The 26,483-nt window shown below is 46.6% G+C and overlaps 2 protein-coding genes across 10 annotated transcripts in view; one reads left to right on the top strand and one right to left on the bottom strand.

Moving 5' to 3' along the window:
• Nucleotides 1-2,866, bottom strand: part of LOC110504836 (T-cell surface antigen CD2) — a 34,675-nt gene extending 31,809 nt beyond the window's left edge. For 3 of the 6 annotated variants that reach the window (XM_021583680.3, XM_021583682.3, XM_021583679.3), the window contains exons 1-2: nt 2,687-2,852; nt 266-1,526 (exon numbers count right to left, since the gene is read on the bottom strand). In XM_021583680.3, the coding sequence (XP_021439355.3) occupies nt 266-314 (49 nt within the window). In that variant the 5' untranslated portion in view covers nt 315-1,526; nt 2,687-2,852. Of the gene's footprint in view, nt 1-265; nt 1,527-2,686 lie in introns of all 6 variants that reach the window. The other 3 variants (XM_090219468.1, XM_090219469.1, XM_021583683.3) reach the window with 3 other exon arrangements.
• LOC110504832 (uncharacterized) lies at nt 2,867-25,879 on the top strand. 4 transcript variants are annotated; one of them, XM_090219460.1, is made up of 12 exons: nt 2,876-3,136; nt 3,887-3,948; nt 4,047-4,174; nt 14,929-15,092; nt 15,208-15,366; nt 15,596-15,758; nt 17,603-17,732; nt 21,705-21,778; nt 21,895-22,120; nt 22,461-23,624; nt 23,718-23,809; nt 23,994-25,879. In XM_090219460.1, the coding sequence occupies exons 5-12, from the start codon at nt 15,341-15,343 to the stop codon at nt 24,027-24,029; spliced, it is 1,911 nt and encodes a 636-aa protein (XP_090075586.1). In that variant the 5' UTR covers nt 2,876-3,136; nt 3,887-3,948; nt 4,047-4,174; nt 14,929-15,092; nt 15,208-15,340; the 3' UTR covers nt 24,030-25,879. The 4 variants fall into 4 exon arrangements, with proteins under 4 accessions (XP_036826019.2, XP_090075586.1, XP_090075588.1 ...); XM_090219461.1 differs by lacking the exon at nt 2,876-3,136 and adding an exon at nt 3,216-3,288; XM_036970124.2 differs by lacking the exon at nt 15,596-15,758 and having other exon boundaries at nt 2,867-3,136.
• Nucleotides 25,880-26,483: the final 604 nt, after the last annotated feature.

Genomic DNA, 26,483 nt, shown 5'->3' on the forward strand with positions numbered 1-26,483 from the left:
TTCTAACCCATGTCAAGTCATGTATAATTTTACAGATGATGATACAAGCGGCTAACAGTACAACCAAACCAACAGCATCAACGTGATAGGGATCATTAAGTCAGTGATCATTATCATGGGACAATGAGTAAAGAGACAACTGTCTTCTACAGTGTTCTGAATATTGTCTATCACCATCCGTAATTTCTACATGTATAGAAGACTACTGATATTATATTCTGCATAAAAGAAGAGGGAAAGCAACACATATAAAGATGTTTCTTACCATGAGACACTCCTGCTGAGATCACCAACAGTTCTAAAACAGCCTCCATGTCTCTTTACAATGCAGGGTCTCAGTTTATCAAATTAACTTTGGTACTTCAACAAAGTCTTCTATTTTCTATTCAGAGCTGCATTTCCATAATCTGGCAATGTTTTACGGCATAAACAAAAACCAATGCAAGGATAGTATGAGAGATAGCTGTTCCTGCCGCTCAGAAGAATTCACCCATTGTGTGACAAGCAAAAGAAGAGGTGTAATTTTTACCCTATTCATCGGTTCTGACATAGAAAGAGGAAGAGCCTCATCGAAGTCTCACTTCTTCATTATATTAACAGCCAGTGGTGACCCGTGATTCAGAGCAGGTGGGACACCTGTTTTGAGTTCACCTGTTTATCTAGCTTTTTTTGTTGTTGCCTGTTTTGCATGTTATTTTAGTATGTGGGTTTCTGGATTTTTGTTTTAGATTCCGTCTCTCACAGTTGAAGTGTACCTATGATAAAAAAATTACAGACCTCTCTCTACATGCTCTGTACGTAGGAAAACCTGCAAAATCGTCAGTGTATCAAATACTTGTTCTCCCCACTGTATATAACAGGAAATCTGGGTCAAAAAAAGGCAAAAAGGCGTCGTTGGTGAGGCAGGCAAACACTATCATACACGGGAGAAGTAAATCACTGGGAAAACCAGCACTCTGAAAGACAAGTGTCACAAAACAAACAATACCTCATAGTGATGGGGTGCAAGAACTGAACAACATAGTGTGTGTAAATGACATACAGGTGTGTGAACAGGTGATCAAAATTCAGGTGATTGGGATTTGGAGAGTGAGCTGCGTTCAGGGGATCTACGTGTTTGAGAGTGTGAGTTGGAAGCAAACGTTACAAAAACATATTAAATCAATAACAGAAGGACAAACTACGTCAAGTGTATACAGTTTAGTTGTTCATTTACATTTTATGAAAATATGTACAGAAATATGGGAACGTTAGATACTAATAGTTACAGTAACAAAAGAAGCAACAGAGCTTTAATACTATGTCTAAATATCAACCCTTCACAAGAATCTCTCTCATTGGTCAAGCTGTATTCCAGCATACAGTCTCCTCCTGCCCCTCAGGTCTGTCTCTCTCTGTGGTTGGTCTGGAACCCTTCAATACTACAACCTGTCCATACCCCACATCCTCTGGAACCTCCCTGTGTTTCTCCATCTTCTTTAGAATATTGATGTCAGCATATTCCAGCTCTGGACTCTCATCAGCATCTGTGGGGAGATGCGACATGAGTGTTTGGGGGGAAAAAGGTTAGGATACTGCACAGATCGTTTGTTGACATTTAACATTTGGGGGTATGTTTTTTTTGTTGAATTTTACCCAGTTTTCTCCCCAATTTCGTGGTATCCAATTGTTTTTAGTAGCTACTATCTTGTGTCATCGCTACAACTCCCGTACGGGCTCGGGAGAGACGAAGGTTGAAAGTCATGCGTCCTCCAATACACAACCCAACCAAGCCGCACTGCTTCTTAACACAGCGTGCATCTAACCCGGAAGCTAGCCACACCAATGTGTCGGAGGAAACACCGTGCACCTGGCAACCTTGGTTAGCGCGCACTGCGCCCGGACGACGCTAGGCCAATTGTGCGTCGCCCCACGGACCTCCCGGTCGCGGCCGGTTAAGACAGAGCCTGGGCGCGAACCCAGAGTCTCAGGTACAGCACCCTTAAACACTGCGCCACCCGGGAGTCCTCATTTGGGGGTATGTTAAACATCTCCAATCCAATACTACATCTAGAATTGGCTTCTTATTTCGCAACAAAGCATCCTTCACTCATGCTGCCAAACATACCCTCGTAAAACTGACCATCCTACAGATCCTCGACTTCGGCGATATCATTTACAAAATAGCCTCCAACACTCTACTCAACAAATTGGATGCAGTCTATCACAGTGCCATCCGTTTTGTCACCAAAGCCCCATATACTACCCACCACTGCGACCTGTACGCTCTCGTCGCCAAACCCACTGGCTCCAGGTCATTTATTATCTACTATAGATAATAATAATCTACTATAGCTGGCTAATGTTGGCTAGTCAGCTAGCTTGCTAAATAGCGATTTTCGTATTTTAAATTTTTTATTTATCCGTTATTTTACCAGGTAAATTGACTGAGAACACGTTCTCATTTGCAGCAACGACCTGAGGAATAGTTACAGGGGAGAGGAGGGGGATTATTAGGCGACCGTGATGGTTTGAGGGTCAGATTGGGAATTTAGCCAGGACACCGGGGTTAACACCCATACTCTTACGATAAATTAACTTTATGACAGAAAAATGTGCATAACCATTTGTCTTTACATTAACTAGCATAATCCTCTCAACTGTACATTTGTTTTGCATGATTCGTTATGACGTTAACATGACTTACATTTGCTTCCATCGTAGTATTCTTGTCAGCCATCTTTGCTGAAGAAAGTCACCAGCGTTCGGTCCCATCGCGTCAAATTCATCATGGGAAACACTCGATATGACTTTGCATAATGTTGGAAAAAATGTACAATACCCAGTCAGTGCATCCGCAGTGGCAGCACTACAATTCCCATCATGCACACGGTCTTGGGCGGATAGACACTCATGGGCCAAAGTTGAAAGTTTACCATGCCCGATGTGAAGAACGAAAGCATGCACACCGATGTGGCCAAGTTTATTAAATTAGTTAAAATGTAACGTTATCTTGTTGTGTTTGTGTTAACGTTTGAATATGTCTTTAAGGAAGGTGCATGCTTCAAATCAAAAATTGAACCATTTGATCTACCAGTATTTAAAAGAGAATGGCTTCCAGAAAGCTGCAGAAGAACTCAAGAAGCATGTGAAGAAGGTCGCTATATCTATTATGTTTATTGTGTTAACGTCTGAATATGTCTTTAAAGAAGGAGCATGCTTCATATCAAATATTGAACCATTTGATCTACCAGTATTTAAAAGAACGGCTTCCAGAAAGCTGCTGAACTCAAGAAGCATGTGAAGAAGGTCGATATATCTATTATGTTTCCTGCTTATTGCCATTGTAACATTAGCGCTATCTCCTTAGGAAACGTGTTACGATGTAATAAAATAGTTTTAACAGTGTAGCTAGGAGGAACAGCCGAAGCGACGCTTGAACAAGAGTCTATGCAACAAGAATCAATTGCAGGGTTCCCCAATAGGCAGCCCGCGCCTGCTTATTTGAACCCTGTTCCCAAGTACACAAGTAGAGAGTCATATGTGATCGTATCCCAATGTAAATAAGGTTTGAAATGATTCTGTTTTTGTCCAATACTATATATTTGTGCGATTCTTGCGGTCAATTTGCAGTGTATAAATTATTTATAACTATGTTCCGGTCTCCGGACCATCCGCTCAAGGAAAAATCGGCCCGCGCCTGAATCTTATTGGGGACCCCTACTATATGCTCTCTACACTACTGTGCCAGTGCCATGAAGGTCCAGACCTCTTGGTAGAGGCTGTAGACTATACATGGAGATTACACTAATAGATTGAACTCTGCTGTGTAGAGTTTATTGTTTTCATTATGTAGCTAGCTAGATTTCCCTGTGTTTGATTTTGTCAGTCTTTATTTTTTGTATAGGGTGGAGAACCAGAAGCCTTGTCAACATCACTACTGGAGATCTACAATAAATGGTTCGGAGAGTGAGTAGCCTAAACTTTTTCTTAAAATACCAGCCATTATTTTGTCTGATAAATTGATTGCATTGGGTTTGATTTTAACATTCAACTGTGTTCTTAAGTACTTCCAAGACCACAGAAAAGGGAACAGAACCGGATTCTTCCAAGTTAAAAAAGAACTGTCAAGCAGACCCTGAAAGCTGCACAGAGAGCTCAAGTTCAGCAGAGGAAGAAACAAAACCTGTTAAAGGTACAGCCTTTATCTCCAATCATCTAACAGCTCCTGTTAAAGGTACAGCCTTTATCTCCAATCATCTAACAGCTCCTGTTAAAGGTACAGCCTTTATCTCCAATCATCTAACAGCTCCTGTTAAAGGTACAGCCTTTATCTCCAATCATCTAACAGCTCCTGTTAAAGGTACAGCCTTTATCTCCAATCATCTAACAGCTCCTGTTAAAGGTACAGCCTTTATCTCCAATCATCTAACAGCTCCTGTTAAAGGTACAGCCTTTATCTCCAATCATCTAACTAACTGTAGTGTCAGACATACAGTGTATGAGACTAAATCCAAAGTAAACAACAACCAATCATTTTGGAATGAGATGTTTGACAAGAAGGTGTCCACATACTCTTGGTCATATAGTGTACAATGCCTTCAGAAAGTATTCAGACCCCTTGACTTTTTCCACATTTTGTTATGTTACAGCCTGACATTTCACATTCTTAAAATAAACTGGTGAGCCTAACTGGACTAAGACAGGGAATTTTTACTAGGATTAAATGTCAGGAATTGTGAAAAACTGAGTTTTTAAATGTATTTGGCTACGGTGTATGTAAACTTCCAATTTCAACTGTATATATGGCCTTGACTAGAATACAATATATACATATGAAGTGTGTAAAACAGTATGTAAACATGATTAAAGTGGCCAGTGTTCCATGTCTATGTACATTGGGTGACAATCTTTAAGGTGCAGGGATGAGTAACCAGGTGGTAGCCGGCTAGTGACAGTGACTAAAGTTCAGAGAAGGGTACTGGATGGAGGCCGGCTAGTGGCGACTATTTACGAGTCTGATGAAGCTGTTTTTCAGTCTCTCTGTCCCAGCGTTGATGCACCTGTACAGCCCTCTCCTTCTGGATGGTAGCGGGGTGAACAGGCCATATCTAGGGGGCTGGAGTCCTTGATGATCTTCTTGGCCTTCCTGTGACACTGGGTGCTGTAGTTGTCCTGGAGGGCAGGCAGTGTGCTCCCAGTGATGTGTTGGGCTGACTGAACCACTGTCTGGAGAGCCCTGCGGTTGCCGACGGTGCAGTTGCCGTACATGTCGGTGATACAGCCCGACAGGATGCTCTCAATGGTGCATCTGTAAAAAGTTGTGATGGTCTTAAGGGCCAAGCCAAATTTCTTCAGCCTCCTGAGGTTGAAGAGGCGCTGTTGCGCCTTCTTCACAACACAGTCTGTGTGGGTGGACCATTTAATTTTGTTAGTGATGTGTACGCCGAGGAACAGATATATCAACCCAGTCTGTCAGACAGCACCAGGAGCAGAGACATCACATCAACCCAGTCTGTCACAGACAGCACCAGGAGCAGAGACATCACATCAACCCAGTCTGTCACAGACAGCACCAGGAGCAGAGACATCACATCAACCCAGTCTGTCACAGACAGCACCAGGAGCAGAGACATCACATCAACCCAGTCTGTCACAGACAGCACCAGGAGCAGAGACAAAACATTTCCAGTAAGATGAGAATAATAGCAAGGCGTGTCAGAGAGTTTGGCAGCTCTATTCCCTCTGTCACCTTCTCAGTCTCAGAGTAAGAATTCTTTGATGATAAATACACAACGCAGAGGATGAGAGGACGAGAGTACTAATGGTCAATAGGGAATTATCAATGTAAATAGTTGCTCTTCGGTTCAACATCTGTAGAATCTGTGGAATGTCAGTCCTGGACTCAGAGCTACGTGTGCCACGTTTTCATTGGTCTGTACATTGAGTCTGGAGCAAGTTCTTTGGCCATTGGCCCAGTTGTACTGCAAGGACATCTGATTGGTCATCCCCAGGCTAGGGTGGGGGGTTATAAATGGCATCCTGTTCCTTTGTTCTGTGGAGAAAAGCTGAGGACAGGGGAGACTGAACATCTATCTCCCAGCATAACATCTATGATTTGTCCTTCTCAAATAAACCTATTTTTCTCCCTCTGATTTGCTTTGGAGTTTGTGTTATTGAAGAATAACATCAACTGCTAACAATCTCAATGAGATGTGAGTCTGAAGGAAGGTTCATCATTACTACTGAGTACTGATAGAGATAACCCAGTGAGCAAAATGAGCAAGATGGTTTGGTTTTCAACCAAAATATGTATTTTCAATGTCTTTTCGACATCTTTTCAACGTCTTGTGCTCATTGGGAAAGCAAGGTCTGAGACAGAGAGATACAGCTATGCAGCAAGATTTGTCTTTTAGACTGTGAGTCAAAGGAACAGATAATGATGTGAAATTGGTATTCTGAAGAGACATATTCATGACTCAAGGCTCGTGAAGTCTATCCTGATAAATACCGATGTCTGAGGAATTTCTAAGACGGTGAAGGAAAGGAATTGATGTAGAATAAATTTGACGTTTGAAGGTTTCTAATATCTACACAGATGGAGATCCATATCTGAGGACTGTGGAGGAAAGCAATGGACATTAATGAGCAATTGATTTTGTGAAGAGATATGTTTATATCTCATGGCTCACAAAGTCTATCTTGATGAAGATACACTACATGACCAAAAGTATGTGGACCCATGCTCGTCGAACATCTCATTCCAGAATCATGGGGATTAAATATGGAGTTGGTCCCCCCTTTGCTGCCATAACAGTCTACACTCTTCTGGGAAGACTTTCCACTAGATGTTGGAACATTTCTGCGGGGATTTGCTTCCATTCAGCCACGAGCATTAGTGAGGTCGGGCACTGATGTTGGGCAATTAGGCAGTCGTTGTTCCAATTAATCCCAAAGATGTGTGATGGGGTTAAGGTCAGGGCTCTGTGCAGGCTAGTCAAGTTATTGTGCTGACATTGCTTCCAGAGACAGTTTGAAACTCGGGAGTGAGTGTTGCAACCGAGGAAAGACGTTTTTTACGCACTTCAGCACTCGTCAGTCCCATTCTGTGAGTTTGTGTGGCCTTCCACTTCGCGGCTGAGCCATTGTTGCTCCTAGACATTTCCAATTCACAATAACAGCACTTAAAGTTGACAAGGACAGCTCTAGCAGGGCAGAAATTTCATGAACTGACATGTTGGAAAGGTGGCATCCCTTAGGCCATTCTACTGACAATGTTTTGTCTATGGAGATTGCATGGCTGTGTGCTTGATTTTATACACCTGTCAGCAACACTCATTTGAAGGGGTGTCCACATACTTTTGTATACACTACACCACGTTTTCCCAAACTGCAGTATGCGCAATGCCATCGGGGGTGCGCCAAATACAAATGTAATTCACATTTAAAAACAAAACATTTATAATTTACAACGGGGCTATACATTTGGGTGAGGTTTTTTGTCTCTCCTGGGTAGCCTCGTTTCACTGCCAAAAATAAAATGAAACCATCTTGTGTTCAGTAAAATAACAACACAATGTCAAATATGTCACACCCTGACCATAGTTTGCTTTGTATGTTTCTATGTTTTGGTTGGTCAGGGTGTGATCTGAGTGGGCATTCTATGTTACATGTCTAGTTTGTCTAGTTCTATGTTTGGCCTGATATGGTTCTCAATCAGAGGCAGGTGTTAGTCATTGTCTCTGATTGGGAACCATATTTAGATAGCCTGTTTGGTGTTGGGTTTTGTGGGTGATTGTTCCTGTCTCTGTGTTTGCACAAGATAGGACTGTTTTAGGTTTGCTCACGTTTGTTGTTTTGTTAGTTTATTCATGTATAGTTTCTTTATTAAAGAACAATGAATAACAACCACGCTGCGTTTTGGTCCGCCTTTCCTTCACCTCAAGAAAACCGTTACAGAATCACCCACCACAACAGGACCAAGCGGCGTGGTAACGGGCAACAGCGGCGCAAAGAGGAATGGACATGGGACGATGTATTGGACGGCAAGGGTTGCTACACCTGGGAGGAGATCCTGGCGGGAAAGGATCGCCTCCCATGGGAACAGGTGGAGGCAGCTAGGAGAGCAGAGGCAGCCGGAGAGAGGAGCCGGCGATATGAGGGAACACGGCTGGCAAGGAAGCCCGAGAGGCAGCCCCAAACATTTCTTGGGGGGGGCACACAGGAAGTGTGATGAAGCCAGGTAGGAGACCTGCGCCAACTTCCTGTGCTTACCGGGGGGCTAGTGAGACCGGGCACGCACCGTGTTATGCTTTGGAGCGCACGGTGTCCCCAGTGCGGGTGCATAGCCCGGTGCGGTACATTCCAGCTCCGCATATCGGCCTGGCTAGAGTGAGCGTCGAGCCAAGTGCCATGAAGCCGGCTCTACACATCTGGTCCCCAGTGCGTCTCATTGGGCCGGCTTACATGGCACCAGCCTTGCGCACGGTGTCCCCGGTTCGCCTGCATAGCCCAGTGCGGGCTATTCCACCTCGCCGCACTGGCAGGGCGACCGGGAACATTCAACCGGGTAAGGTTGGGCAGGCTCGGTGCTCAAGAGCTCCAGTGCACCTGCACGGTCCGGTCTATCCAGTACCACCTCCACACACCAGCCCTCCGGTGGCAGCTCCCCGCACCAGGCTTCCTGTGCGTGTCCTCGGCCCAGTACCACCAGTGCCAGCACCACGCATCAGGCCTACAGTGCGCCTCGCCTCTCCAGCGCTGCCGGAATCTTCCTCCTCTCCAGCGCTGCCGGAGTCTCCCGCCTGTCCGGCGCTGCCGGAGCCTTCCTCCTCTCCAACGCTACCAGAGCTCCCGCCCCTCAGTCCAGAGGCGCTAGAGCCCCTCATTCCATAGGCGCCAAAGCTACTCAGTCCAGCACTGCCAGAGCCTTCCTCTCCAGCGTTGCCGGAGCTTCCCGTCTGCCCAGCGCCATCAGAGTCGCCCGTCTGCCCAGTGCCGCCAGTCTGCCCAGCGCCGCCTGAGCCGCCAGTCTGCCCAGCCCCGCCAGTGCCACCCGTCTGCCCAGCGCCGCCAGTGTCGCCAGTCTGCCCAGCGCCGCCTGAGCCACCCGTCTGCCCAGCGCCGCCAGTCTGCCCAGCGCCGCCAGTGCTGCCAGTCTGCAAGGAGCCACCAGTGCCGCCAGTCTGCAAGGAGCCGCCAGTGCCGCCAGTCTGCAAGGGGCCACCAGTCTGCAAGGGGCCGCCAGTGCCGCCAGTCTGCAAGGGGCCGCCAGTGCCGCCAGTCTGCAAGGGGCCGCCAGTGCCGCCAGGGGCCGCCAGTGCCGTCAGTCTGCAAGGGGCCGCCAGTGCCGCCAGGGGTCGCCAGTGCCGCCAGTCTGCAAGGGGCAGCCAGTCTGCAAGGGGCCGCCAGTGCCGCCAGTCTGCAAGGGGCCGCCAGTGCCTCCAGTCTGCAAGGGGCCGCCAGTGCCTCCAGTCTGCAAGGGGCCGCCAGTGCCGCCAGTCTGCAAGGGGCCGCCAGTGCCGCCAGTCTGCAAGGGGCCGCCAGTGCCGCCAGTCTGCCAGGGGCCGCCAGTGCCGCCAGTCTGCCAGGGGCCGCCAGTGCCGCCAGTCTGCCAGGGGCCGCCAGTGCCGCCAGTCTACCAGGGGCCGCCAGTGCCGCCAGTCTGCCAGGGGCCGCCAGTGCCGCCAGTCTGCCAGGGGCCGCCAGTCTGCCAGGGGCCGCCAGTCTGCCAGGGGCCGCCAGTGCCGCCAGTCTGCCAGGCGCCGCCTGAGCCGCCAGTCTGCCCAGCGCCGCCAGTGCCACCCGTCTGCCCAGCGCCACCAGTGTCGCCAGTCTGCCCAGCGCCGCCTGAGCCGCCCGTCTGCCCAGCGCCGCCAGTCTGCCCAGCGCCGCCAGTGCTGCCAGTCTGCAAGGAGCCACCAGTGCCGCCAGTCTGCAAGGAGCCGCCAGTGCCGCCAGTCTGCAAGGGGCCACCAGTCTGCAAGGGGCCGCCAGTGCCGCCAGTCTGCAAGGGGCCGCCAGGGCCGCCAGTGCCGCCAGTCTGCAAGGGGCCGCCAGTGCCGCCAGGGGCCGCCAGGGCCGCCAGTGCCGTCAGTCTGCAAGGGGCCGCCAGTGCCGCCAGGGGCCGCCAGTGCCGCCAGTCTGCAAGGGGCCGCCAGTCTGCAAGGGGCCGCCAGTGCCGCCAGTCTGCAAGGGGCCGCCAGTGCCTCCAGTCTGCAAGGGGCCGCCAGTGCCTCCAGTCTGCAAGGGGCCGCCAGTGCCGCCAGTCTGCAAGGGGCCGCCAGTGCCGCCAGTCTGCAAGGGGCCGCCAGTGCCGCCAGTCTGCCAGGGGCCGCCAGTGCCGCCAGTCTGCCAGGGGCCGCCAGTCTGCCAGGGGCCGCCAGTGCCGCCAGTCTGCCAGGGGCCGCCAGTGCCGCCAGTCTGCCAGGGGCCGCCAGTCTGCCAGGGGCCGCCAGTGCCGCCAGTCTGCCAGGGGCCGCCAGTGCCGCCAGTCTGCCAGTGCCGCCAGTCTGCCAGGGGCTGCCAGGGGCCGCCAGTCAGCCAGGGGCCGCCAGTGCCGCCAGTCTGCAAGGGGCCGCCAGTCTGCAAGGGGCCGCCAGTGCCGCCAGTCTGCAAGGGGCCGCCAGTGCCGCCAGTCTGCAAGGGGCCGCCAGTCTGCAAGGGGCCGCCAGTGCCGCCAGTCTGCCAGGGGCCGCCAGTCTGCCAGGGGCCGCCAGTGCCGCCAGTCTGCCAGGGGCCGCCAGTGCCGCCAGTCTGCCAGGGGCCGCCAGTGCCGCCAGTCTGCCATGGGCCGCCAGTGCCGCCAGTCTGCCAAACAAAACCAAGGAAATATGAAGATTGCTCTTACTTTAAGAGATGCAGTGTTGGTCATTATTGTACATAATTGTATTACTTTTACATTTTAAAATAGTGCCGCCAGTCTGCCAGGGGCTGCCAGTGCCGCCAGTCTGCAAGGTGCCGCCAGTCTGCCAGGGGCCGCCAGTGCCGCCAGTCAGCCAGGGGCCGCCAGTCAGCCAGGGGCCGCCAGTGCCGCCAGTGCCGCCAGGGGCCGCCAGTGCCGCCAGTCAGCCAGGGGCCAGTGCCCCTGAGCCCAGAGGCGCCAGTGCCCCTGAGCCCAGAGGCGCCAGTGCCCCTGAGCCCAGAGGCGCCAGTGCCCCTGAGCCCAGAGGCGCCAGTGCCCCTGAGCCCAGAGGCGCCAGTGCCCCTGAGCCCAGAGGCGCCAGTGCCCCTCAGCCCAGAGGCGCCAGAGCCCCTGCCCCTCTGTCCCGAGCTTCCGCCCCTCTGTCCCGAGTTTCCGCCCCTCTGTCCCGTGGGGTCATTAAGTAGGGTCGCCGTGGTTAGGAGGCCACGGAAGCGGACAAGGTGGGGGACTAAGACTATGGTGAAGTGGGGGCCACGTCCAGCACCAGAGCCGCCACCGCGGACAGATGCCCACCCAGACCCTCCCCAATAGGTTCAGGTTTTGCGGCCGGAGTCCGCACCTTAGGGGGGGGTACTGTCACACCCTGACCATAGTTTGCTTTGTATGTTTCTATGTTTTGGTTGGTCAGGGTGTGATCTGTCTCTGTGTTTGCACAAGATAGGACTGTTTTAGGTTTGCTCACGTTTGTTGTTTTGTTAGTTTATTCATGTATAGTTTCTTTATTAAAGAGCAATGAATAACAACCACGCTGCGTTTTGGTCCGCCTCTCCTTCACCTCAAGAAAACCGTTACAGAATACAGGTAGCCTAGCCATTAACTGCTACTCTCTCGCAGGAAACCTTCACTCTTGCGCAGACATTTATAAATTAAACATGGAAATTTGAAAAATAAACCATGGGAGTTTATTTTAGCAAGAATAAATACGACTTGTATACGAGATGTATAAAAGCAACAGATACCATTAATAAGAAGGGGCCAGAAGCGTTTTATATGGTGAGCTACTGAGTGGCTAGGACAGGCAAGCCCCATACTTTTGTGGATGACTTAATTCTTCCTGCTGCCACGAATATGGCTGGGACAAAGATGGGGGGAAAAGACCCAAAAAACTTTACTGACAATGCCTTCATCAAACAACACTGTTTCACGATGCATCAGTGACCTGGCACGAGATGTTTTGAAACAATTACTGCTTCTTATACAAGCCAGTGAATTATATGCGTTACAGCTGGGATGAGTCAACAGATGTGGCGGGCCTGGCACAGCTGGTATATGCCCGTTACATTTATGGGGGGTCAATTAAACTAGCCATCCCGGATCCGGGATCGTGAATACAGCCTCAAGCTCATTACCATAACGCAACGTTAACTATTCATGAAAATCGCAAATGAAATGAAATAAATATGCTAGCTCTCAAGCTTAGCCTTTTGTTAACAACACTGTCATCTCAGATTTTCAAAATATGCTTTTCAACCATAGCAAAACAAGCATTTGTGTAACAGTATTGATAGCTAGCGTAGCTAGCGTAGCATTTAGCGGGCAACATTTTCACAAAAACAAGAAAAGCATTCAAATAAAATCATTTACCTTTGAAGAACTTCGGATGTTTTCAATGAGACTCTCAGTTAGATAGCAAATGTTCAGTTTTTCCAAAAATATTCTTTGTGTAGGAGAAATCGCTCAGTTTTGTTCAAAAACAAAAAAACTAAACAAAAAAAAAATTCAGTCATCAAAACGCAGAACTTTTTCCAAATTAACTCCATAATATCGACTGAAACATGGCAAATGTTGTTTAGAATCAATCGTCAAGGTGTTTTTCACATATCTCTTCGATGATATAACGTTCGTGGAAGTCTGTTTTCTCCTCTGAATCCCATGGAGGAATGCTTGCAGCTGAAGATTACGCACCAATTTCGACAAAGGACACCGGGCGGACACCTGGTAAATGTAGTCTCTTATGCCCAATCTTCCAATGATATGCCTACAAATACGTCACAATGCTGCAGACATCTTAGGGAAACGGCAGAAAGTGTAGGCTCGTTCCTGGCGCATTCACAGCCATATAAGGAGACAATGGAAAACAGCGCCTCAAAACTTTTGCTCACTTCCAGTTTGAAGTTTCATCTTGGTTTCGCCTGTAGCATCAGTTCTGGGGCACTCACAGACAATATCTTTGCAGATTTGGAAACGTCAGAGTGTTTTCTTTCCAAAGCTGTCAATTATATGCATAGTCGAGCATCTTTTCGTGACAAAATATTGCGCTTAAAACGGGAACGTTTTTCATCCAAAAATGAAATACTGCCCCCAGAGGTTCAAGAGGTTAAGGAAGACATCCTCTTCTGCAAACCACTGGAAACCAGGACAACATGAGAGGATATTTGTATTGTACTGGACAGCTTTGTGACATCAAATGGACTTTGGTGGTCAATATGTGTTGGTATCTGTACTGATGTCGCAACAGCCATGACAGAGTGCAAGCAGTTGCTCCCGACGCCACTTGGGTGCACTGCAGCATCCATCAAGAGGCTCTTGCTGCCAAGGGAATGCCTGATAGCTTGAAAGACGTTTTGGACACTACAGTGAAAATGGTTAACTTTGTTAAAGCAAGGCCCCTGAACTCTCATGTATTTTCTGCATTATGCAATGATATAGGCAGCGACCACGTAACGCTTTTACAACATACAGAAGTGCGCTGGTTATCAAGGGGCAAAGTATTGACACTTTTTTATTGAAAGACGAGCTTGAAGTTTTCTTTACTGACCATTATTTTCACTTGTCTGACCACTTGCATGATGATGAGTTTCTCACACGACTGGCCTGTCTGGGGGATGTTTTTTCCCGCCTGAATGATCTGAATTACAGGGACTCTCTGCAACTATATTCAATGTGCGGGACAAAATTAAGGCTATTGTTAAGAAGTTGGAACTCTTCACTGTCATAATTAACAAGGACTGCATACAGATCTTTCCATCATTGTGTGATTTTTTTTGTGTGCAAATTAACTCAAGCTTAAGGACAATGTCAAATGTGATATAGCGAAGCACTTGAGTGAGCTGGGTGCGCAATTACGCAGGTACTTTCCCGAAACGGACGACACAAACGACTGGATTTGTTATCCCTTTCATGCCCTGCCTCCAGTCCACTTACCGATATCTGAAAAAGAGAGCCTCGTCGAAATTGCAAAAAGCAGTTCTGTGAAAATGTAATTTAATCAGAAGCCACTGCAAGATTTCTGGATAGGGCTGCGCTCAGAGTTTCTTGCCTTGGCAAATCACGCTGTTAAGACACTGATGCCCTTTGCAACCACGTACCTATGTGAGAGGGGATTCTCGGCCCTCAGTAGCATGAAAACTATATACAGGCACAACCTATGTGAGAGGGGATTCTCGGCCTTCACAAGCATGAAAAGTAAATACAGGCACAGACTGTGTGGGGGAAATTATTTAAGACTCTCCAATACAACCCAACATTGCAGAGTTATGTGCATCCTTTCAAGCACACCCTTCTCATTAACCTGTGAGTTATTCACCATGTTTGATGATCAAATAAGGTTTTATATGTAAGATGGCTAAATAAAGAGCAAAATTATTGATTATTATTATATTATTATCTGTGCCCTGGTCCTATAACAGCTCTTTGTCACTTCCCACGAGCCGGGTTGTGACAAAAACTCATTCTTATGTTTAATAAATGTATCGTATAGTGCGTGTGTGGCAGGCTTACAATGATGACAAAAAACAGCATTTAACAGTACACTGACCCTGGTGCTAGAGGGGGTATGCAGCTGGAGGTTGAATGTTTGAAGGGGTACGGGACTATAAAATGTTCGGGAACCACTGTACTAGCTGATAGAAGATAGGTCAATTACCAATCCAACAGTTTGAAAATAGCAGAGCACTGGCTTTAACGGGTCGGAATTGCCAAGAACGTGCGTTTGACACTGGTGCCACCTTAATGCCAGCTGGAATTAGAGCCCTGAAGATCATGTATGTCATGTTCTTTAACTCTGAGGATATCTGTCTTTCCAGGCTCCCAGACCCCAAAGCATCAGAGCCCAGCTACTGCCAGACCAGCTAAGGGCAGGGCTGCAGTGCAGAGCACCTCTGGAGGAAAGGCCACAGTGGGGGAGAGCTCTGGGTCTGACAGCTCAGAGGTCTCTGAAGACTCAGAGAGTGAGGAGACACCACCACAGGTGAGGAATCACACTGGTCAGTTCAGAGGTTAACACTGATAGGTCATGATGTCAAAGTGAGATATTCTTCCTGTTAATGATGGTGTCCTCTGTTCCTCTCCCCCACTGTTTAAAGAAAATCCCTGTGACACCCAAAGCCAATCATGTTCCAGCTGCAAAGGTCAAGGCCAGGTCAGCGGTCACACCATTGACCCTGAACAAGAAACCAGCAGAGAGCTCAGACAGTGACAGCAGCTCAGGGAGTGAAGATGAAAGCCAGAGTCTGCTTCCACAGGTGAAATAGGAGGGGGTGGAGATACAGATGTTTCAAGTCTTAATGTCACATGCACAAGTACAGGGAAATGCCTTTTGTTTGGACACACCTACTCATTCAAGGGTTTTTCTTTATTTTTACTATTTTCTACATTGTAGAATAATCGTGAAGACATCAAAACTATGAAATAACACATAACACAATCATGTATTAACTAAAAAAGTGTTAAACAAATCAACATTTATTTTAGATTCTTCGAAGTAGCCACCCTTTGCCTTGATGACAGCTTTGCACACTCTGCTTGCTTTGGGACTGTGCGTGTGTGTTTGGACCATTTGAAGTCTTTAGTGATTTGGACACAGAGGAACTTGAAGCTGTCTACCTGCTCCACTGCCGCCCCATCAATGTGGATGGTGAGTGAGGGCAGTGTGGAGAGCAATTGAAACTGCGTCATCTATGGACCTGTTGGGGATGTATGCATATTGCAGTGGGTCTAAGGTGGCTGGGATGGTGGAGTATATATATATGCCATAACCATCCCCTCAAAGCACTTCATGATTACAGAATTGAGTGCTACAGGGTGGTAGTCATTGTGGCATGAAGCCTTAGAGTTCTTAGGAACAGGGATGATTGCGGTCATCTTAAAACATGTGGGGATTACAAGAGTTCTTGTCGGTTGTAAGAAATAATAGCGGATACACAACATGAAAGTAGACAAAAAATAGACTGCAAAATAATCACATGTATGGATGGAAGATTGTTGCATTGATACATTGATTGACAGTTGGGTTGAGTGCTCTGTCTTTGTAGCAGACATCCTCCCCGACAAGCAGACCTGTTTCTTTTCTTTTTTTCTTTCCTTTTTTAATTAGTGGATTCTGCTATTTCAGCCATACCTGTTGCTCACCGGTGTATAAAATCAAGCACACAGCAATGCAATCGCCATAGGCAAACAGGGAAGGCCCTTTCCTGTTTTAGCATGACAATGCCTTGTGCACAAAGCGAGATCCATACAGATGGTTTGTTGAGATCGATGTGGAAGAACTTGACTGGCCTGAACAGAACCCTGACCTTAAAAGCCACTCCTGCGTTTTCTTGGATGTGTGCTTAGGGTCGTTGTCCTGTTGAAAGGTGAACCTTTGACCCCAGTCTGAGGTCCTGAGCGCTCTGGAGCAAGTTTTCATCAAGGATCTCTCTGTACTTTGCACCGTTCATCTTTGCCTCGATCCAGACTAGTCTCCCAGTCCCTGCCGCTGAAAAATATCTCCACAGCATGATGCTGCCACCACCATGCTCCACCGTAGGGATAGTGCCAGGTTTCCTCCAGACATGATGTTTGGCATTCAGGCCAAATAGTTCAATCTTGGTTTCATCAGACCATGGAATCTTGTTTCTCAAGATCTGAGAGTCTTGGCAAACTCCAAGTTGGCTTTCATGTGCCTTTTAATGAGGAGTGGCTTCTGTCTGGCCACTCTACCATAAAGGCCTTATTAGTGGAGTGCTGTAGAGATGGTTGTCCTTCTGTAAGTTTCTCCCATCTCCAGAGGAACTCTGGAGCTCTGTCAGAGTGACCATTGGGTTCTTAGTCACCTCCCTGACTTCTCCCACGATTGCTCGGTTTGGCCAGCTCTAGGAAGAGACTTGGTGGTTCCAAACTTCTCTCATTTAAGAATGATGGAGGCCACTGTGTTCTTGGTGACCTTCAATGCTACAGACATTGTTTAGTACCCTTCCCCAGATCTCTGCCTTGACACAATCCTGTCTTGGAGCTCTACGGACAATTCTTTCAACTTCATGGCTTGGTTTTTGCACTGTCAACTGAGTGACCTTATATAGACAGGTGTGTGCCATTCCAAATCATGTCCAATCAATTTAATTTACCACATGTAGACTCCAATAAAGTTGTAGAAACATCTCAAGGATGATCAATGGAAACAGGATGCACCTGAGCTCAATTTCGAGTCTCATAGCAAATGGTCTCAATACTTGTAAATAAGGTATTTCTGTTTGTTTGTAATACATTTGCAAAAATTCAGAATTTTTTTTCTTCGCTTTGTCGTTATGGTTTATTGTGTGTAGATTGCTGAGATTTTTGTTTATTTAATCCATTTTACAGAAGGCTGTAACGTAACAAAATGTGGAAAAAGTTAAGGGGTCTGAATACTTTCTGAGGACACTGTATATCCCTGTGTAGTGCGAAATAATCTTCATCATTTGTTTTCTTAACACTGTTTTATCTGACTTTGCGCTGATTCAGACAACAGCTGCCACAACTACAGCTACACCAGTGAAGCAACCAAAACCAAGTTCAACAGCCAAGACAAAAGCCACTCCTGCTACCCCAGCTAAACCAGTGGTTGCTGCTACGCCAAGCAAGGCACCATCTAGTAAGGATTCCAATGATTCCAAACAAACTGCATGTTGCCCTATGTGTGTTCTCAAATCAAATCAAATTTTATTTGTCACATACACATGGTTAGCAGATGTTAATGCGAGTGTAGCGAAATGCTTGTGCTTCTAGTTCCGACAATGCAGTAATAACCAACAAGTAATCTAACTAACAATTCCAAAACTACTGTCTTGTACACAGTGTAAGGGGATAAAGAATATGTACATAAGGATATATGAATGAGTGATGGTACAGAGCAGCATAGGCAAGATACAGTAGATGGTATCGAGTACAGTATATACATATGAGATGAGTATGTAAACAAAGTGGCATAGTTAAAGTGGCTAGTGATACATGTATTACATAAGGATACAGTCGATGATATAGAGTACAGTATATACGTATGCATATGAGATGAATAATGTAGGGTAAGTAACATTATATAAGGTAGCATTGTTTAAAGTGGCTAGTGATATATTTACATCATTTCCCATCAATTCCCATTATTAAAGTGGCTGGAGTTGAGTCAGTGTCAGTGTGTTGGCAGCAGCCACTCAATGTTAGTGGTGGCTGTTTAACAGTCTGATGGCCTTGAGATAGAAGCTGTTTTTCAGTCTCTCGGTCCCAGCTTTGATGCACCTGTACTGACCTCGCCTTCTGGATGATAGCGGGGTGAACAGGCAGTGGCTCGGGTGGTTGATGTCCTTAATGATCTTTATGGCCTTCCTGTGACATCGGGTGGTGTAGGTGTCCTGGAGGGCAGGTAGTTTGCCCCCGGTGATGCGTTGTGCAGACCTCACCACCCTCTGGAGAGCCTTACGGTTGAGGGCGGAGCAGTTGCCGTACCAGGCGGTGATACAGCCCGCCAGGATGCTCTCGATTGTGCATCTGTAGAAGTTTGTGAGTGCTTTTGGTGACAAGCCGAATTTCTTCAGCCTCCTGAGGTTGAAGAGGCGCTGCTGCGCCTTCTTCACAATGCTGTCTGTGTGAGTGGACCAATTCAGTTTGTCTGTGATGTGTATGCCGAGGAACTTAAAACTTGCTACCCTCTCCACTACTGTTCCATCGATGTGGATAGGGGGGTGTTCCCTCTGCTGTTTCCTGAAGTCCACAATCATCTCCTTAGTTTTGTTGACGTTGAGTGTGAGGTTATTTTCCTGACACCACACTCCGAGGGCCCTCACCTCCTCCCTGTAGGCCGTCTCGTCGTTGTTGGTAATCAAGCCTACGACTGTTGTGTCGTCCGCAAACTTGATGATTGAGTTGGAGGCGTGCGTGGCCACGCAGTCGTGGGTGAACAGGGAGTACAGGAGAGGGCTCAGAACGCACCCTTGTGGGGCCCCAGTGTTGAGGATCAGCGGGGAGGAGATGTTGTTGCCTACCCTCACCACCTGGGGGCGGCCCGTCAGGAAGTCCAGTACCCAGTTGCACAGGGCGGGGTCGAGACCCAGGGTCTCGAGCTTGATGACGAGCTTGGAGGGTACTATGGTGTTGAATGCCGAGCTGTAGTCAATGAACAGCATTCTCACATAGGTATTCCTCTTGTCCAGATGGGTTAGGGCGGTGTGCAGTGTGGTTGAGATTGCATCGTCTGTGGACCTATTTGGGCGGTAAGCAAATTGGAGTGGGTCTAGAGTGTCAGGTAGGGTGGAGGTGATATGGTCCTTGACTAGTCTCTCAAAGCACTTCATGATGACGGAAGTGAGTGCTACGGGGCGGTAGACGTTTAGCTCAGTTACCTTAGCTTTCTTGGGAACAGGAACAATGGTGGCCCTCTTGAAGCATGTGGGAACAGCAGACTGGTATAGGGATTGATTGAATATGTCCGTAAACACACCGGCCAGCTGGTCTGCGCATGCTCTGAGGGCGCGGCTGGGGATGCCGTCTGGGCCTGCAGCCTTGCGAGGGTTAACACGTTTAAATGTCTTACTCACCTCGGCTGCAGTGAAGGAGAGCCTGCATGTTTTCGTTGCAGGCCGTGTCAGTGGCACTGTATTGTCCTCAAAGCGGGCAAAAAAGTTATTTAGTCTGCCTGGGAGCAGGACATCCTGGTCCGTGACTGGGCTGGATTTCTTCCTGTAGTCCGTGATTGACTGTAGACCCTGCCACATGCCTCTTGTGTCTGAGCCGTTGAATTGAGATTCTACTTTGTCTCTGTACTGACGCTTAGCTTGTTTGATAGCCTTGCGGAGGGAATAGCTGCACTGTTTGTATTCGGTCATGTTACCAGACACCTTGCCCTGATTAAAAGCAGTGGTTCGCGCTTTCAGTTTCACGCGAATGCTGCCATCAATCCACGGTTTCTGGTTAGGGAACGTTTTAATCGTTGCTATGGGAACGACATCTTCAACGCACGTTCTAATGAACTCACACACCGAATCAGCGTATTCGTCAATGTTGTTGTCTGACGCAATACGAAACACGTCCCAGTCCACGTGGTGGAAGCAGTCTTGGAGTGTGGAGTCAGCTTGGTCGGACCAGCGTTGGACAGACCTCAGCGTGGGAGCCTCTTGTTTTAGTTTCTGTCTGTAGGCAGGGATCAACAAAATGGAGTCGTGGTCAGCTTTTCCGAAAGGGGGGCGGGGCAGGGCCTTATATGCGTCGCGGAAGTTAGAGTAACAATGATCCAAGGTCTTTCCACCCCTGGTTGCGCAATCGATATGCTGATAAAATTTAGGGAGTCTTGTTTTCAGATTAGCCTTGTTAAAATCCCCAGCTACAATGAATGCAGCCTCCGGATGAATGGTTTCCAGTTTGCAAAGAGTTAAATAAAGTTCGTTCAGAGCCATCGATGTGTCTGCTTGGGGGGGGATATATACGGCTGTGATTATAATCGAAGAGAATTCTCTTTGTAGATAATGCGGTCTACATTTGATTGTGAGGAATTCTAAATAAATTCTAAAGGATTTGAGTTCCTGTATGTTTCTTTCATCACACCATGTCACGTTAGTCATAAGGCATACGCCCCCGCCCCTCTTCTTACCAGAAAGATGTTTGTTTCTGTCTGCGCGATGCGTGCAGAAACCCGTTGGCTGCACCGCTTCGGATAGAGTCTCTCCAGTGAGCCACGTTTCCGTGAAGCAAAGAACGTTACAGTCTCTGATGTCCCTCTGGAATGCTACCCTTGCTCGGATTTCATCAACCTTGTTGTCAAGAGACTGGACATTGGCAAGAAGAATGCTAGGGAGTGGTGCACGGTGTGCCCATCTCCGGAGTCTGACCAGAAGACCGGCTCGTTTCCCTCTTTTTCGGAGTTGTTTTTTTTTTGGGTCGCTGCATGGAATCCACTCCGTTGTCCTGTTTGTAAGGCAGAACACAGGATCCGCGTTGCGAAAAACATATTCTTGGTAGTACTGATGGTGAGTTGATGCTGATCTTATATTCAGTAGTTCTTCTCGACTGTATGTAATGAAACCTAAGATGACCTGGGGTACTAATGTAAGAAATAACACGTAAAAAAACAAAAAACTGCATAGTTTCCTAGGAACGCGAAGCGAGGCGGCCATCTCTGTCGGCGCCGGAAGTCGGGCTCTGTTCTGTTCTGTTCTATGTGTGTTCTGTTCTGTTCTATGTGTGTTCTGTTCTGTTCTATGTGTGTTCTGTTCTATGTGTGTTCTGTTCTATGTGTGTTCTGTTCTGTTCTATGTGTGTTCTGTTCTGTTCTATGTGTGTTCTGTTCTGTTCTATGTGTGTTCTGTTCTGTTCTATGTGTGTTCTGTTCTGTTCTATGTGTGTTCTGTTCTATGTGTGTTCTGTTCTGTTCTATGTGTGTTCTGTTCTGTTCTATGTGTGTTCTGTTCTGTTCTATGTGTGTTCTGTTCTGTTCTATGTGTGTTCTGTTCTGTTCTATGTGTGTTCTGTTCTATGTGTGTTCTGTTCTGTTCTATGTGTGTTCTGTTCTGATCTATGTGTGTTCTGCCTTGATGGTGGTGTAAGTTAATGTAGGTTTGTCTCTTTCCCTTGTATGTAGCTGCCCCAGCCACACCAAAAGGAAAGAAGGTGACCACAAAAGACAAGAAAGCAACAGCAACAAAGAAAGCACAGGTACAGATAACTCTCTAAGTTGACTTGTCTCATCTGTACGTGCTCATGGTGAACCACATACTGTGAGCTAGATAACTCCCCCTAACTGACTTATTCTTACCCAACCCTGGTTTCAGGCCTCAGCTTCATCAGCCAAGAGGAAGAGATGTGAAGAGAAACCAGGGGACATGCCCGCTAATAACAAGAGGAAGAAGCCCTCCCCTCCACAGGCGGAGACTGTCATGGTCGCCATGCCTCAGACCCCTCCTGTTCCTCCTCCTACTGGGGATGACGAGTCTGACTCAGACTCTGACACCGAACTGGATGTGGAGAAGTGGAAGAAACTGGCACGGGAACTGTCAGGTGAGAGAGAGGGGAGGGAGAGCGGGGAGGAAGGGAGGGAGAGAGGGGAGGGAGAGATAGAAGAAGAGAGCAGGAGGGACATGAGAGGATGGAGAGGATTGTGAGTCAGAGAGTGGGTGAAGGATTTAAAATAATAACAGCCATAAGACAGACAGCATCACCCTTTAATAATTCATTATGTCAATATAAACAGAACTGTATTATGTATTTTACATAAAGTACAGTAGGTGTTGACAGTTCATCTGCATGATGTATTTTGCATAAAGTATAGGAGGTGTTCATAGTCCATCTATGTTAGCCATGTTGTTTATTTACTGTCGACCGACCTCTCTGTCCACAGACGCTGATATTGCCAAAATAGACACCATCACTGCACTGAATGCTCCACCTGCTCCCACCTCACCTGCCTCAGTAGCGAAGAAAACAAGAGCACCGAGGAAGCCCAGGGCTAAATCTGCACTGGAAACACCCCCCAATCCCAGGGCCAAATCTGCAACGAAAACACCAAAACCCAAGGCTGACGCTGCAGTGAAAAAGGCTGGTCATGCTAAAAAGTTCAAAGCTACAACTGGAAAAAAAGCCATGGCTAAGGAGAATGGGAAGACCAAGACACCAGCAAAAGACAGTAAAGCCAAGTCTAGTCAAGTGAAGAAGGCAGCACCTCCCTCCCCATCCCCTGAAGGCCAAGCAGAGGAGATCAACAGTAATACAGCTGACCTAATAGTTGTAGCAGACAAACAGCCACCCTCCATGCTCTCTATCACAACACTTAATGGAAAACAGACAGCCAAGAAAGGAAAGAGGAAAAATGGGAACATTAGTAAGGCTAAAGCAGATAAGAATCTACCAGAACCCAAGAAGAAGAAAAAGAAAAAGGAGATTGTAGAGGAGAAGACGGAACCAGAGAAGAAGAAAAAGGAGAAGACGACTAAGGAGAATGGGGCAGAAAAAGAGAAGGAAAGAAAGAAGAAACAGGAGAAGATGAGCAGGGACAATGAGACTGAGAAGAAACAGGAGAAGATGAGCAGGGACAATGAGACTGAGAAGAAACGGGAGAAGATGAGCAGGGACAATGAGACTGAGAAGAAACGGGAGAAGATGAGCAGGGACAATGAGACTGAGAAGAAACGGGAGAAGATGAGCAGGGACAATGAGACTGAGAAGAAACAGGAGAAGATGTGCAGGGACAATGAGACTGAGAAGAAACAAGAGAAGATGAGCAGGGACAATGAGACTGAGAAGAAACAAGAGAAGATGAGCAGGGACAATGAGACTGAGAAGAAACGGGAGAAGATGAGCAGGGACAATGAGACTGAGAAGAAACGGGAGAAGATGAGCAGGGACAATGAGACTGAGAAGAAACAGGTGAAGATGAGCAGGGACAATGAGACTGACAAGAAACGGGGAAAAGACAAGAACAAGACCAAAGGGAATGGCGTTAAAAGTGACCCACTACCTCCATCCACCACAGGAACGCCTGATCCTCCAACAGAGAAGAAGAAAAGTGAGTGACTCTTTCTCTAAAGTCCTTGTCTCAGACAACAAAATAACTTTATACTGAAGAGTGTCTGTTTAATGTGTGTTAAACTCTCTACAGAGAAGAACAAGCTGAAACTCTCAGTGGAGATTGCAGTGCCTGAGACTCCGGTCACCCCTGTACAGGCATCCACAAAGACCCCTCCTAGAAAGGTAAGGAAGCTATCATCCTCATCTTTACCAAGGTGTAGAAGTAGTAGCAAGACAGACACACATGCTCTTTCTTGACGTTGAATTCCAGCATGTTTATACTGCTCACTGCATGCCTTAGTCCTCAGACCTATAACTGTTGCAATATACAGAGAGCCTTAAATGTTTTTGTTTTTGTTCTCCTCAGAAAAATAAATCATCTAAGAGTAAGTCAGGCCTTTAGAGATGAAGGTCACCTACAATGGGGCTGTGTCAAGTGTGGACCTGGACCCAGGATTCTACCTAAATGGTAGTAATGGTAAAGACTGTCTGTCCACACAATGGTCTCCCTAGACCAAATCAACTGGGCCAAGCTTTTCAAAAGTTATCTGGATTTCGCCTATCGGAGAGGTTGAAATGCATAGAAATAGAATGAATAGAACAGAAGTCCCCATTCAAGTCAATGATTTGTCTGTCCTATTCATTCTATTTCTATGCATTTAATTGTATCCGATAGGCGAAATCCAGATAGTTAACGTTAGAAAAACCGGGCCCTGGGGATTTGTTAGATTTTTTTTACAACATTGTATACTGTATTAAATGAACACTTTTCCTGTTGGTACATTTTATTGAAGTTAAAACATTCATTTTTATTAGTTTATCCCCTCCAAAATAATTGTACAGTTTGCTGTTTTGCATACTATGTGATGTGCTGCAGCTATCTATGTTACTGTACATTTTAATTATGATGTTTCCTTGCATGTTTGTGTGATAGTGACAAACAGAACGTTTTAAGGAAATGTCAAGTTTACTATAGCATTAGCCCATTCATAGCCGCTAACTACCTTTTCTGGCCTATTGATGATAGTAACTTCTGACCGGGGGAGTTTTGTTAAGAGCCCCGACGCTCTTTCTGAATGTGAACACGCATTGCTTCCGGGACGAATTTTGAAACATAAGGAACGTACACTACCGTTTAAAAGTTTGGGGTCAGTTAGAAATGTCCTTGTTTTTGAAAGAGAAGCACATTTTTTGTCCATTAAAATAATTTCAAATTGATCAGAAATACAGTGTAGACATTGTTAATGTTGTAAATGACTGTTGTAGCTGGAAGCGGCAGATTTTTAATGGAATATCTACATAGGCGTACAGAGGCCCATTATCAGCAACCATCACTTCCAGTGGCACATTGTGTTAGCTAATCCAAGATTATCACTTTAAAAGAGTAATTGATCATTAGAAAACCCTCTTGCAATTATGTTAGCACAGCTGAAATCTGTTGTTCTGATTAAAGAAGCAATAAAAACTTTCAAAAACAAGGATATTTCTAAGTGACCCCAAACTTTTGAACAGTAGTGTATATATTCATATCAGTGAGGAAAAAATTTACTTTATGGGGTTAAGGTTCCCACACAGCCATTTCTCCATGTTACAGTGCTTGTTTATGGAAAACAGACGGAAAACAGAAGCGACTACCTGTGTTAATTAGCTATCTGCGTCTCCGAACACCTGTGTGTAAACGGAAGGCAGACGCCACAAACGTGTTGTCACTGAACAATACTGTCGGCTGTGTTAATACTGGTTAAAACAGTGTACAGTTAGTGTGTATTTTCCATTTGTGAAATTATTTTGATATGAAATGAAAGTAGAGGGATTTATGTTTCTATAACCGTACCCCAATTGAGAATCGATTTCTGTTTAGATGCTGTTTTGGCTGGCAGAGCCAAATTTGCCGATTTGCCCTTTAAACAGAACACGTAAGGTCCTTGAACTATAAGGAGTAACGCTAGCCTCCTTTGACCCATTATTGGGCAGCATCTGCTGCTGTATGTCTTACGGGGTGAATACATATAGCCGATCTGAAATGGAGGTACAGATCAAATTAACCTCAAACTACCAATGAAACCCAGAGCCGTTGTTTTGCCCTAACACCCTAGTGATGAATGCATAACCTAAATGGTAAGAGAATCATGAGGTTGAAAAATATTTGAAAGATATTAGGACTAAGAACATTTTTCAAAAAGTTTCATGGTCAGAAAGCATGTTACTTTTCTACTGTATTTTTAATGGAATTAAAAGTCATATTTTTCTACAGTTTTGTGTTTTTAAGTGCATTTTGTTGCAGTAGGTTGGAGGCACTGGTGCCAATAGCTTTATCTTGACGCACTCCTGAAGCACTTTACAGCTTTATCACCATCATCTCGCACCTTGTCTTAAAACATGACTTTTGACTATTCTACCGACGAAGAAGATAACGTCAACAACTCTTGGTAAAATATGACGCTAACAAACTCGTGTCTTATCAACTTAGCTATCAAACTTATTAAAACGGATAGATTGGTAGATATATGAAATGTTTAGGTTGAACGCAGTCCGCCACAAGGCTGGTAGTCAGGGCAACGGTTCAGAGTTCAATTCAAGCACATGAAAAAGGTGAGTTCAGCCAGATTGATACAAGGCAATGCACAACGCGCAGCTAAAGTCAGAACCATGGAGGAATAATTCAACCTAATCATCTGCTATACAATTGGCTACTTTTGCTTTCAGATGCCATTCAATAGCAAGTTCCAGGGCAGAACACTATCGTAAACCTACTCACCAAACATGTGTCATAGTGTCAAAGGTCATTCATGTGCAATTATGTAATGGGAAAAGTCAAATTGTTAATCCATTTTGAAATGTCCAAAGAAAAGTTAGA

The sequence above is a fragment of the Oncorhynchus mykiss genome, chromosome 25 (genome assembly GCF_057628025.1).
Source record: "Oncorhynchus mykiss isolate SJ-2025 chromosome 25, ASM5762802v1, whole genome shotgun sequence".
Taxonomy (NCBI): Eukaryota; Metazoa; Chordata; class Actinopteri; order Salmoniformes; family Salmonidae; genus Oncorhynchus; species Oncorhynchus mykiss.

Excerpts from the sequence above, each read along its gene's own strand:
- LOC110504832 (XM_036970124.2), top strand. The coding sequence starts at position 3,020 with ATGTCTTTAAGGAAGGTGCATGCTTCAAATCAAAAATTGAACCATTTG. Across the intron at positions 15,093-15,207 it reads GTGAGGAGACACCACCACAG|AAAATCCCTGTGACACCCAA; the intron begins GTGAGGAATCAC and ends CACTGTTTAAAG. Across the intron at positions 21,779-21,894 it reads CAGCAACAAAGAAAGCACAG|GCCTCAGCTTCATCAGCCAA; the intron begins GTACAGATAACT and ends CCCTGGTTTCAG.